Source organism: Carassius auratus, unplaced genomic scaffold, assembly GCF_003368295.1.
Source record: "Carassius auratus strain Wakin unplaced genomic scaffold, ASM336829v1 scaf_tig00215695, whole genome shotgun sequence".
NCBI lineage: Eukaryota > Metazoa > Chordata > Actinopteri > Cypriniformes > Cyprinidae > Carassius > Carassius auratus.
Window position 1 is genome coordinate 20,431 of NW_020528200.1, and position 13,583 is coordinate 34,013.

At 42.8% G+C, this 13,583-nt stretch overlaps 1 protein-coding gene across 1 annotated transcript; it reads left to right on the forward strand.

The window, feature by feature from the left end:
- The first annotated feature begins 2,969 nt into the window (after window positions 1-2,969).
- On the forward strand, window positions 2,970-9,566 carry LOC113095377 (filament-like plant protein 1). The gene is made up of 3 exons (XM_026260895.1): window positions 2,970-3,130; window positions 7,296-8,081; window positions 9,514-9,566. The coding sequence occupies exons 1-3, from the start codon at window positions 3,028-3,030 to the stop codon at window positions 9,564-9,566; spliced, it is 942 nt and encodes a 313-aa protein (XP_026116680.1). The 5' UTR covers window positions 2,970-3,027.
- Window positions 9,567-13,583: the final 4,017 nt, after the last annotated feature.

Here is a 13,583-nt window from a genome sequence, read left to right on the forward strand (position 1 = left end):
TGACTGCTTTGTTGCTTTGTATGGCATTATGATTGGTCAGGTCGCCTGTCAATCAAACCCCCGTGGGCAGCAGGGCATGGGAAATTAACGGCTCTGGGTGATTTGAACGTCACGTTTTAATTTGATATACCAATCAAATAAATTTATTCAATATTTAACTTGTGAATGACCGACCTGCTGCTGATGGCTGTCTGATGGCATCAGATGATGGCTGTCTGCGCCTTATTAGAATATACGTATCAACCAATCAATCGCCTCCACTCTTCACTTCATTCTAGACTATTCTTAAAATTGTCACACATTATTTTTGTATTCGATAGCATAGCTAAAAATTTCTTCTTCTTTTTTTTTTTTTTTACATGTGAGTGAGGCTCAAAAAATGATTTTTTTTAAAGCTAAACAGCAAAGGAAACATGACCTACTGAGTAAAATCCCCAAGCTATCAGGTTATTTTACTAAAGCTGATGATCACGGAGAAGTTGTGGAACAGCTAGTAGGCCAGGCACATGTTGGAGCAGATAGACATAGCGTCATAATCGACCCCATCATGTATGATATTGCTTTTTGTGTTTGATAAAAGTCTATATTTGCCTAAAGGGCTAGCGATAATATATCCGGTAGAAATATGTCAATTGTGCTGCGCTATCATGATGTAAGTTTATAATTTAAATGCGTTTTTAAGCATTGTGGTCTAGACACAAATTATTTAAATTGCTCAGGCACAGTAAGCAGGGGGAGAGAATTAATTTTGTAAATGCTCATTTTGAGACCATGGTGAACTTGAGACGGTTTTGCACAGGGCACTTGACTTGAGTTCAGACCCTGAGGTATTAAAGTGACAGAAAGTGTTAATAAAGCTGCTGTCGCCATTTGTGTCAATAATGTTAATCAAACATCAGAAAGAAAGAAATGTACTGCCCTTGACTTAATCACTTTTGTAAAATAAATTTACAAATTCACACTTCTTCTTGGCTCTCAACGAAGGCGAACGCATTTCTCTCCCTCTCCTCCCCTTGCCTTCCCTGCTTGCTCTCTCGTCTCGTCTATTTTCTTATACTTATGAGAGACTCTCTCTGCACTGCTCTCCAAAACTGCTTGGGTTTAGGGGAACCTGACTGCCATGCAAGAACGCATGCTGGCTACACGATGGATGCATGGGAGATATGGCGGGTCGTGTGTCTAGTGGCTCTTTCCGTGGAGGACATTGAAGACATCTACCTATTCGGAACCATGATAACAGGTCTTCTGATGATTGGATTAGGCTTTGCCCTGGGTAATTGAAAAATTCAGAAAACTGGAACAGCTGTCCAAAGCCTCACAAGGCTGCCCATTATGATTGAAGCAGTGGGCAGAGCGGTCAGCACTGAGACTGAGACTCAGTTACCTCAGTTAACCGCAATATGGATAACATCACGAATAAGCTCTTAGCTTTGGAAAGGAAAATGGATGGTTTTGGAGACCAGAATGGACAAAGAAAGTAACCGTGTAAATTGGAATTCGGCTACTCGCCCCAAGACCAAACAATCACAATCTTATCTTCTTTCAGCTCCCCTCTAGTAGCACTGGCCTCAGCCAAGACCGCTGCTGGAACAACAACTCCCCTGGAGGAGCACTGCAGTGAGGCGCTCTTGCGTTCCTCCCCCCTCTTCCACAGATACCTGCTGATTGTTGAATCTGTCTAGGACCTGACCAAGGCTGTCTCCATGTCAACTTGCTGTGACGCTATCACAAAATACACAAACTCTTACATACACACACACACACACACACACACACACACACACACACACATACATATATACAGATGTGCATTCACCCCCCCCCCCACCACCCCCATAACTCGCCTTTGCCGCTTTGTACCGCCAGTCTGACAAGCGGGTCTGTGAGCAGCGCCGTAGGGCTGATGGACCGGACGGCTGTTTGCTTGCGCTGTATTATCTCGATCCCCCCAATTCCATCCCATTTTTTGTGATTTTGAAATTGGTTACCATAATTAAAAAGTTTTAGTGGCATTACATTTTGATATGATAAAAATCATATTATTTCCACAAAAGTAGGAAAAAAATATTTTAATGTAAGGTATTTTCTTAATTGTATATTTTAAAGGAATTGGCAACTGTTATTCTGAATGATTTCTAGATTATATTTATGTAAATCTTCAGCAGTGTTTTAGAAAAATGTTTGGGGTTTTTCTCTATAGTTGCAGCCCTGCTACAGACCCACCTACTGAACCATCCACTGCCCCGACCGTTTGGAGCCTGGTTGAGGAAGGTAGCACTCCCGTGTGGGTAGCAGCCTGATGATGGAGATGTCGCTTGGAATGACAACACAGTTTTGACTGTCAGATGTGTGCATAAATGAGTGTGAAATACCTAATTAGTTGCTTTTTTTCCCTATCACTTATATTGGGCACCTTTTTGCTTTTAAATTCTAACCGTTGACATTGAAAATGAGGCATTGGTTTTTAGACTTGATTGACCTTTTGACAATGTTTGCTTGCATATTTTAATCATATTTGGTAACTCTCTTTTGTAGATTTGATCCATAGGAAATGTATCATTTAACATTAAACATAATCTTATTATGTATTACTTTGTAATTATTTTGTTTTAAAGAGTTAAAATGGCTCTTAAAAACCTTGAATGACATATTCTATCACAGTTTTGGACTGTTATTTAGTTGGGGGGGTTCTGAGCCTTTAGGCTGTAAATCGCCCATCCAATCTGGCAGCACTGGCTGCTTTGTTTCCGGCATTATTAATATAAAGGTCAAGTTTGGCCTGTTTAAAATTGTTAGAGTCCATTTGAGTGTTCTCAGACTCATCTGGTTGGCTTCTGCAGCTGATAACATGTGGCTCAGTGTACAATACACAAGCATAGCAGCACGGCTCTGCAGAGAGTTTTTAAGTGTGAACTTTATTCTCGTCAAAGGCCAGTGTGAAATTAATTAACTTCCTGTGTAGACATAGAACTAGTCATTGTTCTTAAGAACAGCTTATTTGTGAAGAAGAACTATCATCAGTGAATAATGGAATTAGAGGCAATTTATGAAAATGTTAAACATAGAGATGTTCAGAACACAACTACACCTCAGAGTCACAGCCAGGATGAAGGAAATAATCTAAAACACAGTAAGAAAAGATATTACTTTAAAGCAGAAATGGTGTTATTAATAGTATCTATAATGTGTAAATTAATGGTTAAATACAACTTTAAGTATTTATATTGGTCAAAATTATAGATTTCTCTTTTATGTCAAAAATCATTAGGATATTAAGTAAAGATCATAGCCATGAATATATTTTGTAAATTTCCTACTGTAAATAAATTAAAACTTCATTTTTGATTAGTCATATGTATTTTATTTGGACACCTTGGTGATTTTTTATTTTTTTTTTCTCGCATGCTCAGATTCCAGATTTTCAAATAGCTGTATCTCGGCCAAATATTGTAAAATTTAAATTGACACATGAGACTGGATTTGTGGTTCAGGGTCACATATGTCAATGTTTCCGCATTTATTTTAAATATATCAACATAGAATTATTTTCTTTCTAATTTGTCTAATAGTGTTTTTATTTGGATATTTTACCCTACACCAACATTGTTACTGTATAGCATGGGTCGGCAACTTTTTCGGCTTGATGTGCCATTTTTTATTTTTCTGGTTAGCCACTGTGCCAACACCCATATTTCCCCAAGGGTTTTTTTTTCTTTAATGTATTCTGTATTTAAACAGTACAGTACATACACATTTTTAAATGATAAAAAATAAACAATGTGATGCAAACATTTTCAGAGTAACTTAAAAAAAAAAAAAAAAAAAAAAAAAAAATTATACACTGTGTGTGTGTGTATGTGTGAGACAAGGCTAATGCACTAAAATAGTTCAGTTTAGTCGCCGTTAATGTGCTGCTTTAAAGGGGGGGTTAAATGCTATTTCATGCATACTGAGTTTTTTACACTGTTAAAGAGTTGGATTCCCATGCTAAACATGGACAAAGTTTCAAAAATTAAGTTGTACGTTTGAAGGAGTATTTTTGTTCCCAAAATACTCCTTCCGGTTTGTCACTAGTTTCGGAAAGTTTTTTTTCGAGTATGGCTCTGAGTGACGTTAGATGGAGCGGAATTTCTTTATATGGGTCCTAAGGCACTTCTGCCGGAAGAGCGCGCGCTCCCGTATAGCGAGGCTGAGCAGCACAGACATTTCACTGATCAGAGCGATTCACTGATCAGAGCGAGAGCATCGTGAAAAGTCACAAAAGAAGTGTGTTTTTGGTTGCCAGGGCAAGACAACCCTGCACAGATTACCCCAAAAAACAGCATTAAAGGTGCCATCTGTAATGTTTGGCAAAAAAAATCAAGTCATACTCCACATTCCATAACAGATGGGGGCAGTATGCCTCAATAAGGTGAATTGGTCTACTCTAGAGTAACAAACGAGAAACGGCATAGTCTCTGTGCTCCGCCCCTACTTTCACAACAACACTACAGCCATAGCCGAAGCCTAACTGTGCGTTCACACCGCCGGCGTCTAGAGCATCAAAAATCGCTCTTGCCGCTCTGCTCACGACGCTGCAGAAAGATTTGTGAGCGCTCAGACGCTCTAACGTAGATCGAATGCTTATTTTGCTTATTTTATTTTGCGGCCGCAAAGCAAACAAGCTTGTTGATCTCGTGCAGACTAACCACAAGGAGTTATAACCTCATTAAATATTGTTGTGGACGAAATATTAGGATCCTTTACTTAAAATGAACAATCTCAGACACCTTGGTCCACGTATCACTTTTAATTTATTTTTTTATGTCCCTGTAGGCAAACAGGGACACGTCATAGATTAATACAAACGCTAAACAACAATAATCAACCTATCCTTTATTCTGCTTGAGAACTAATGTGCCAACTCTCAAGCATTCACCGTGAGACACACGCAATTGACTCTTTTCACACGCTTTCACGCCACACATCAATTTTTTCACGCACAGAAAAACCACGAAGCAAAGAGGACTCGGAGACCAACAGACTAGACAGAGCAGGTTAGTTATGATACATAGGGCTGTGCAAAAAATCGAATGCGATTTTTGAATGCAGTAACTGCACAGAGCCTTAGTCTACCGACAACTAACACAAAATCGCTTTAAAAATCGACAAAGAATCGCCTGCGTTTTTAACATCGATGTTGTGTAGATTGTCAGTGAATTACGGCTGTGTAGTAAATGCCAACCAGTGTTGCCAAGTCTGTGGTGGTTGTTTTTCATGTCCGCTGGTCACAGCGACCCCAATACAAATAACGTGATATTTAGCCCCTAAAATGCGAATTATACCAAGGCAACCCTGCTAGAAAAACTATATTTTAACCCCGGGAAGCAATGTTTTATCGGGGAACCTTCTGAAAGAGGGATTGGGCTAGTTTTAAGAAGCAACTGGGCAGGATTTGTTGTGAAAACCTGGCAATCCTGATCTGAACACACGTGCTGGAGATATACTCCTAATTACAGGAGCGTCTTTACTGATGAGATGTACATGAGTAAAGACATCCACAGCCCTATATAATAAAATGGGTAATGTTAAGTTATAGCTAGCTAATTATCAAACGCAGCTACGGTTAGCCATAGCTAACATTAGCACATTTATCGAACAGCCTTCGATACATTTCTATGTTATAACTTCCCGAAAACAAATACACAAACATATAAAACAAACTTCTAGCGAAATACTAACAGCATCTAACTTACCAATCCAAAAGAAATGTTGCAAGATCGGAGTCGAACCTCATTTCTTTCAGGTCCATCAGTTGTCTCCAGCGATTAAAAGCAGTGCCGATGTTTACTCTGGTATTTTTATCGGATTTGATTTGTGATTCCGAGCGCGGTTGTTTCCCTGTAGCGGGTGTTGGTCTCTTGCCAAGGGCTTCAGCTATCCTTCCGCTTTCTTCTCTGAACTGAAAGTAGTGGGCTGTACTTTCCACACGATTGACATCAGGTCCAGGTACGCCCTGCGAGTTAATCGTGTTTTGCTGTTTGGCTGGTGGTTATGTCGCCCGCATACTGCCTCCCACGGCTGAAACTGGTATTACAACACCTGCCGGGCCGGGGCTAGTTATGCTAATGCTAATTAAGGTTGATATCTCTGCAGCACTATAACTTGAAATTTTTTTAATGACATCATCGCCCTTATTTCTACTCATTCTTTTGATGCGTGTAGGTCATGTTATGGATATTTTTACCTCAATTTCTGCATATGGCACCTTTAAGGGACCAGTGGATGGGGTTTATTTTTACAGAGCATCAACGGAGTTGTGCAAGTGTTTTTGTTTGTTCCCTGCATTTCGAAGATGCTTGTTCACAAGGCCCAGTTTGACGACGGATTTGCGTATTGTTTATTTCTTAAGGATGATGCAATCCCAAGGAAAAAGGGTCATGATCGTGTGTTGGAACCGCAGGCGGTGAGTAAAACTGCTTCAAATATCTCTGCCTCCTTGTTAGTGCATCCCGGAGACCCGGGTTCGAGCCCCGCTCGGAGCGAGTCATTGCTGCTGCTGCTTTCGTTCAGTTTCAGCCTCTGGATCTGATTCATGATCATAAATAAACGGCCGAATCTGACTGTAAGCTATGGTTTGTTTTGGATGATGGGTTTTCCCTCACGGTAATGTCACAGTTTCCACATGCTCTCAACGCAAAAGCCTATTCGCGCTCGTGATTCTTTAGCTCCGCCCACACATCACGCCTCCAGCCGGTCGTGTTTTTCCGGGAAAAATCGGTACAGACTATCTTTCTCTTATGAATATAATAAAACTAAAGACTTTTTGCATTTATGAAGGATGCAGTACTACTCTATATGTACTCAAGATTAACAGGATATTGAGTGAAAACGAGCATTTCACCCCCCCTTTAATTGATGTGCATGCGTATGCGCACATACACACACACCACTTGCACATAGAGATCCGAGATCGCAAACATACTACCGCAAATTAATTCTGACACTTTAATAGTATTTATAGCTCCTAACAGGCTGTGTGACTATCAGAAGTTATTACCTCAAAATATATGTCAGTATGCAGTTTTCCCTATTGCTTGCGTGCAAAGCCCAGGGATTATCCATTTGCGTGCCACTGTTGGCACGTGTGTCTTAGGTTGCCAACCCCTGCTGCATTGCAATGTTTGTCTTTTAAAAGAAAATAAAAACTCTACAACATTATCTAAAGACAAAAACTGATGATCTCAGACGCTACTTTGAAATGTAATTTCTAGTAATATGATGGGTATTCATTAATATTTGTGTGTTTTGGTCAGGAGGAAATCGATGTTTGGTGTTGATCACAGTGAGTCTGGCGCTCATTTGTGTTCTTCTGCTGGTCTTCATCATACTGCAGCAGACCACCATCACAGCAGAGAGAGACCTGATAAAGAGTTACAAGAGCACAGTTAAAGAGTTCAATACAACTATCAGCAGCTTACAGGACAAATACACTGATGTCAAGATGGAAAAAGACCAAATGCAGAACAACTTCAACTCTTTGAGTCAGAAGAAACTGAAGCTCGAGACCAGAGTCAATAATCTCACTGCTGAGAAAAGCCAGTTACAGAGCAACTTCAACTCTTTGAGTCGGAAGAAACTGGACCTGGAGACCAGAGTCAATAATCTCATTGCTGAGAAAAGCCAGTTACAGAGCAACTTCAACTCTTTGAGTCAGAAGAAACTTGAGCTGGAGACCAGAGTCAATAGTCTCACTGCTGAGAAAAGCCAGTTACAGAGCAACTTCAACTCTTTGAGTCGGAAGAAACTGGACCTGGAGACCAGAGTCAATAATCTCACTGCTGAGAAAAGCCAGTTACAGAGCAACTTCAACTCTTTGAGTCGGAAGAAACTGGAGCTGGAGACCAGAGTCAATAGTCTCATTGCTGAGAAAAGCCAGTTACAGAGCAACTTCAACTCTTTGAGTCAGAAGAAACTGGAGCTGGAGACCAGAGTCAATAGTCTCATTGCTGAGAAAAGCCAGTTACAGAGCAACTTCAACTCTTTGAGTAAGAAGAAACAGGAGCTGGAGAGTGCTCAAATGAAGAGAGAATATAAACAAGGTCAGTACAAATCTGTATATATATATATATATATATATATATATATATATATATATATATATATATATATATATAGGTCCTTCTAAAAAAATTAGCATATTGTGAAAAAGTTCATTATTTTCCATAATGTAATGATAAAAATTAAACTTTCATATATTTTAGATTCATTGCACACCGACTGAAATATTTCAGGTCTTTTATTGTTTTAATACTGATGATTTTGGCATACAGCTCATGAAAACCCAAAATTCCGATCTCAAAATATTAGCATATCATGAAAAGGTTCTCTAAACGAGCTATTAACCTAATCATCTGAATCAACTAATTAACTCTAAACACCTGCAAAAGATTCCTGAAGCTTTTAAAAACTCCCAGCCTGGTTCTTTACTGAATTACTCAAAACTGCAATCATGGCTAAGACTGCCGACCTGACTGCTGTCCAGAAGGCCATCATTGACACCGTCAAGCGAGAGGGTAAGACACAGAAAAAAATTTCTGAATGAATAGGCTGTTCCCAGAGTGCTGTATCAAGGCACCTCAGTGGGAAGTCTGTGGGAAGGAAAAAGTGTGGCAAAAAACGCTGCACAACGAGAAGAGGTGACCGGACCCTGAGGAAGATTCACTAGTTCACGCTTACATATAATTAGCTGAGGTATGGTATGCATATTTGGCGTGCTGTCCGGGGAAGGGCTCCAAGCTCGGGAATTGCCCGAACCTAGAGTACCCCCCCCCTTCCTCGTATATTGTAAAGTGAACTTGAAGTGAGGAGATGGGGTGGAGGAGGGATGCTGATAAACCGTCAATGGATAGAGGTAAGTCAGCGATATTTATACTGTGGGATTGATTACTTGATTGTGGTCCACCTGTAATGATTAGGCTAAGTATCTGACGTGCTCCTCCCGAATCTTCATTGATAATTACATTTCACTAGTTCACGCTTACATATAATTAGCTGAGGTATGGTATGTGTATTTGGCGTGCTGTCCGGGGAAGGGCTCCGAGCTCGGGAATTGCCCGAACCTAGAGTCCCCAAAAAGGTAAATGTACAAGAGGACCAGTTTAAAGAATGCCCCCCCAAAAAAGCAGAGTACTGGCGGGGGCTGATTTGGTTTCTGAGAAGTCATCTCGTTGGCAGGCTGGAAGGGCCTACGTACTCCGGAGGGAGCGACTTGGGCGTTGGGAGAGTAGGCCCTACCGGCTGCAGCTAGTGAACTACGTGGTTGTTGGCGCCCGGTCGGTAGGGCTCGGGCCGATGCTCAACTGGAGCTTTTTGGCGTTGGAACGGTGAGCCCTACCGGCCGATGAGGAGGAGCAGCGTGGTTGTGGTGCCTGACCGGGAGGACCCGAGTTGCCTCAACCGGAATAGGTCACGGTGTCAGCGTACGGGCCCTACTGGCTGATAGCCCTTGCTATTCTGTGTCTGCGTCTGAAGGGAGCACACGCATTGAACGGGTAAGCCTCGCTGACCGTAGAGTGGAAATGTAAAGCAAGTCTGTCCAGGAGGCTCTCGCCAGCGTCCATAAGGAGCACACGCATCGAACGGGTAAGCCTCTCCGGATGGCGGACAGAAAAGGTAACGATAGGTGGCCCGGAGGCTCTTGCCAGCGTCCGGCGGGGACAAAACTGGGTGAGCCTCGCAGGCCGTAGGATGGAAAAGGTACGTTTGTGTGGTCGTTAGGCTGTCGTCAGCGTTTTAAGGGAGTTTGCTACTCCCGGCAAGAGACGGGTTAGCCTTGGCGACCATAGGAAGGAAGGAGGGTTTATTTGTGTGTTTGGTACTTGCAGCATTTGAACAGCTTGCTTGTAGGTTTGCAACCTAAACCATGTGGTAAGGTCGTGGTTGGCTGGCCAGGAGGCTGTCGCCAGCGTCCGATGGGAGCACTCGCATCGGACGGGTAAGCCTCGCTGGCCAAGGGTGGAAAAGGTCAGGTTGTCTAGCCGGGAGACTCGGACCGACGTCCGATAGGAGCTTAGCTCCAGGAATCGAACGGGTAAACCTCTATGGCTGAAGGACGGAAAAGGTTGTCCGGCTGGGAGGCTCTTACCTTCGTCCGACAGGAGCTTAGCTCCCGGACAGAAAAGGTAAGGTTGTCTAGCCGGGAAGCTCTCACCTACATTCAATGGGAGCCCTGACTCCGTGCATTGGATGGGTAAACCTCTCCGTACGTAAGACAGAATGGCAAAGCAGGTAGCCGGGGGCTTTCACCTACGTCCGAAGGGAGTGTGAGCTCCTGGCAACAAACGGGTAAGCCTTGCTGGCCGCATAATGGAAAAGGTGAGGTTGTCTGGCCGGGAGGCTCTCGTCAGCATCCGATGGGAGCTCAAGCTCTTGGCATCGAAGAGAGAAGCCTTGCCGGCCATAGGATTGAAAAAGGTAAGGTTATCTGGCCGGGAGGCTATGGCCAGCATCCAGTGTCTTTTTTATTTATTTATTTATTTATTTATGTATTTATATTTATTTTTATTTATTATATTTATTAAAATTTGTGACACCAGATGGGTAGTCTCTCCAGCCATCGGAGGGAAAATTGAGATTGTTTTGTCTGCGAAGAGCCCGTTGGTGTTCGGCGAAAGTGTAACTTGCGGTATTGAATGGGTACATCTTGCCATCGGAGGGAAAATTTGTTTGGGCTGCAATGTACTCATTGGTGTTCGATAGGTAAATGTCGGCTTTTTTTGGGGGGGGTTAATCTGCCTTTTTTAATCGGGTAAGCTTCGCTGGTGGTCGGATGGAAAGTCCAAGATTGATTAAGTGGGGAAGCATCTGGCAGGATTTTAATACTTGCGATGTCATACGAGTAAGCTTGCTGATAGTTGAATGGAGAAGGCAAAGGTTGGTTCAAACGGGAGCCCTCTTGCAGCGCCTGGCATGGAGTTCAATACGAAGGATGATTTGTTTGTCTACGAGGGTAGACGCTGTGAGGCTTACTTGAATAATTGTTTATCAAATCCAATGAGCTGCTTCCGATAATGAGTCTGAAAAATCTTGGTGCAGTCACAGTATCCGAAATTAAGCATGCAAAAATAAATTGGATTTCCTGTGCCAGTGTACCCCAAATAGGTGCCATGTATCGGCGATGTGGTCATTGTCAGCACGTGAGATCGATGGTACATATCGACGATGTAATCGTGCATGGGTGGAGTAAGAGAAAGATTCTTTATACTGTCTGAGCTTACTATTTGCCATTTTGACCATGCAGGTGCACGAAAAGAGCCTATGGAATCACCAATAATCGAGAAATATACTTTCGGACGTACTGATACACTGGTATTAAGTATAAATACTATATTTAAATACTGCTAGTTCATGTAATCGGCACTACTGTCATCTCGCTTGTCCTGTGATTCTTTTTTTTTATTCTTTTTTTATATAATATATTTAGGTATAGGAAAGGCTCCTGCGGGAGCAGACACTGCGTGGCAGTGAGGAGGTACAGGAAAGGCTCCTGCGGGAGCAGACACTGCTGCGGCAGTGAGGAGGTACAGGAAAGGCTCCTGCGGGAGCAGACACTGCTACGGCAGTGAGGAGGTACAGGAAAGGCTCCTGTGGGAGCAGACACTGCTGCGGCAGTGAGGAGGTACAGGAAAGGCTCCTGCTGGCGCAGACACTGCTGCGGCAGTGAGGAGGTATAGGAAGGCTCCTGCGGGAGCAGACGCTGCTGCGGCAGGGAGGAGAACGGGAAAGGCTCCTGCGGGAGCAGACACTGCGCGGCAGTGAGGAGGTATAGGAAGGCTCCTGCGGGAGCAGACACTGCGCGGCAGTGGGGAGAATGGGAAAAGCTCCTGCAGGGGCAGACATGCTGTGGCAGTGAGGAGGTACATGAAAGGCTACTTGCTTCGGCTGCTGTAGATGTTGGCTGTGGGAAGAGTAAAAAAGGGTTAGTAACATTTGATGGGACAAGCTAAAAATTAATGGGTAGCCTACTGTGTTACCAGCTTAGCAATTTGTTGCCTGATTTGACAATTCCTCAAGCCTTGTCCACCTTATTATGTTCCTGTTGGAAAAGCATATTTTCTCTCATTTGGCCTCTGGGTTCTTTAGACGGTCTCCCAAGCGGATGCGTTTGGAACACTGTTTTCACGTTGTATTATGGACTGTGGAAAAAGAGGCTTTTGGAAACAATTGAGCATGTTTGGTCTTGTAAGACGTTTGTACCGAAAGACATGATTGTAGCAGTAACGTTAACCCCTTACCAGACACCCCCCATTTTTGGCATGGAGGCAGAAATTACATACCCAAAATAAAGATGTTTCTGTTCATGATTCTTTCTGACTAGATCCATGATCAACATTTGTCCACGAGCTAACACTTTGACGTTTACCGTTCAGGAATAGGAATAGTTTTCCTGACATTATGGACAATTGTCACTGGAATGATGTTCTATCGAAATATTGGTCAAACGTAAAAGCCAAAGTCTTTAGACTTCAATTGATGCATGTTTTATCCAGATCAAGTAAGAGAGTGATGATTAACGTGCTGTGAAAATGGAACGATAGTAGACTGGGGCCGTTGGCAATGCTTGCAGCAAATGGGTTAACAGCAGTTATGTGCTATTCGCTTCCAAGTGGTTTCTAAAGATGTTTACTTTCGGTTTTTCCGTATTACGGTCCTTAAAAGGCGACGGTAATTTTACTCACACTTGCTATCCTGCATCGAAATGCACCTTTAGGCTGGTTTGCCAAAACCGCCATAAACACTAGTAGAAGAAGACGGAACTACGTCGTGCCGTCGTTTAACAAAACTTTAACAGCGAAACTGCTTTTAAATGCAACGCTTGGATGCCAACTGCCGTTAAAATCCGATGAAGAAAAAGAAGAACCTGTTTTTAGCGTCTTCCCCTGGAAATGTATTGGTCTGCATCGCTAGAGGAAGCGGCCTCAAACTGCCACTTTTTTCGGATGAAAGCGAATTTTGCATGTCATTCGGAAATCAAGGTGCCAGAGTCTGGAGGAAGACTGGGGAGAAGGAAATGCCAAAATGCCTGAAGTCCAGTGCCAAGTACCCACAGTCAGTGATGGTCTGGGGTGCCATGTCAGCTGCTGGTGTTGGTCCACTGTGTTTTATCAAGGGCAGGGTCAATGCAGCTAGCTATCAGGAGATTTTGGAGCACTTCATACTTCCATCTGCTGAAAAGCTTTGGAGCACGACCTGGCACCTGCTCACAGTCCCAAAACCACTGGTAAATGGTTTACTGACCATGGTGTTACTGTGCTCAATTGGCCTGCCAACACTCGTGACCTGAACCCCATAGAGAATCTGTGGGATATTGTGAAGAGAAAGTTGAGAGACGCAAGACCCAACACTCTGGATGAGCTTAAGGCCGCTATCGAAGCATCCTGGGCCTCCATAACACCTCAGCAGTGCCACAGGCTGCAAAAGGATTCCCGACCAAGTATTGATTGCATAACTGAACATAAATATTTGAAGGTTGACTTTTTTTGTATTAAAAACGCTTTTCTTTTATTGGTCGGATGAGATATTCTAATTTTTTTAGATTTTGG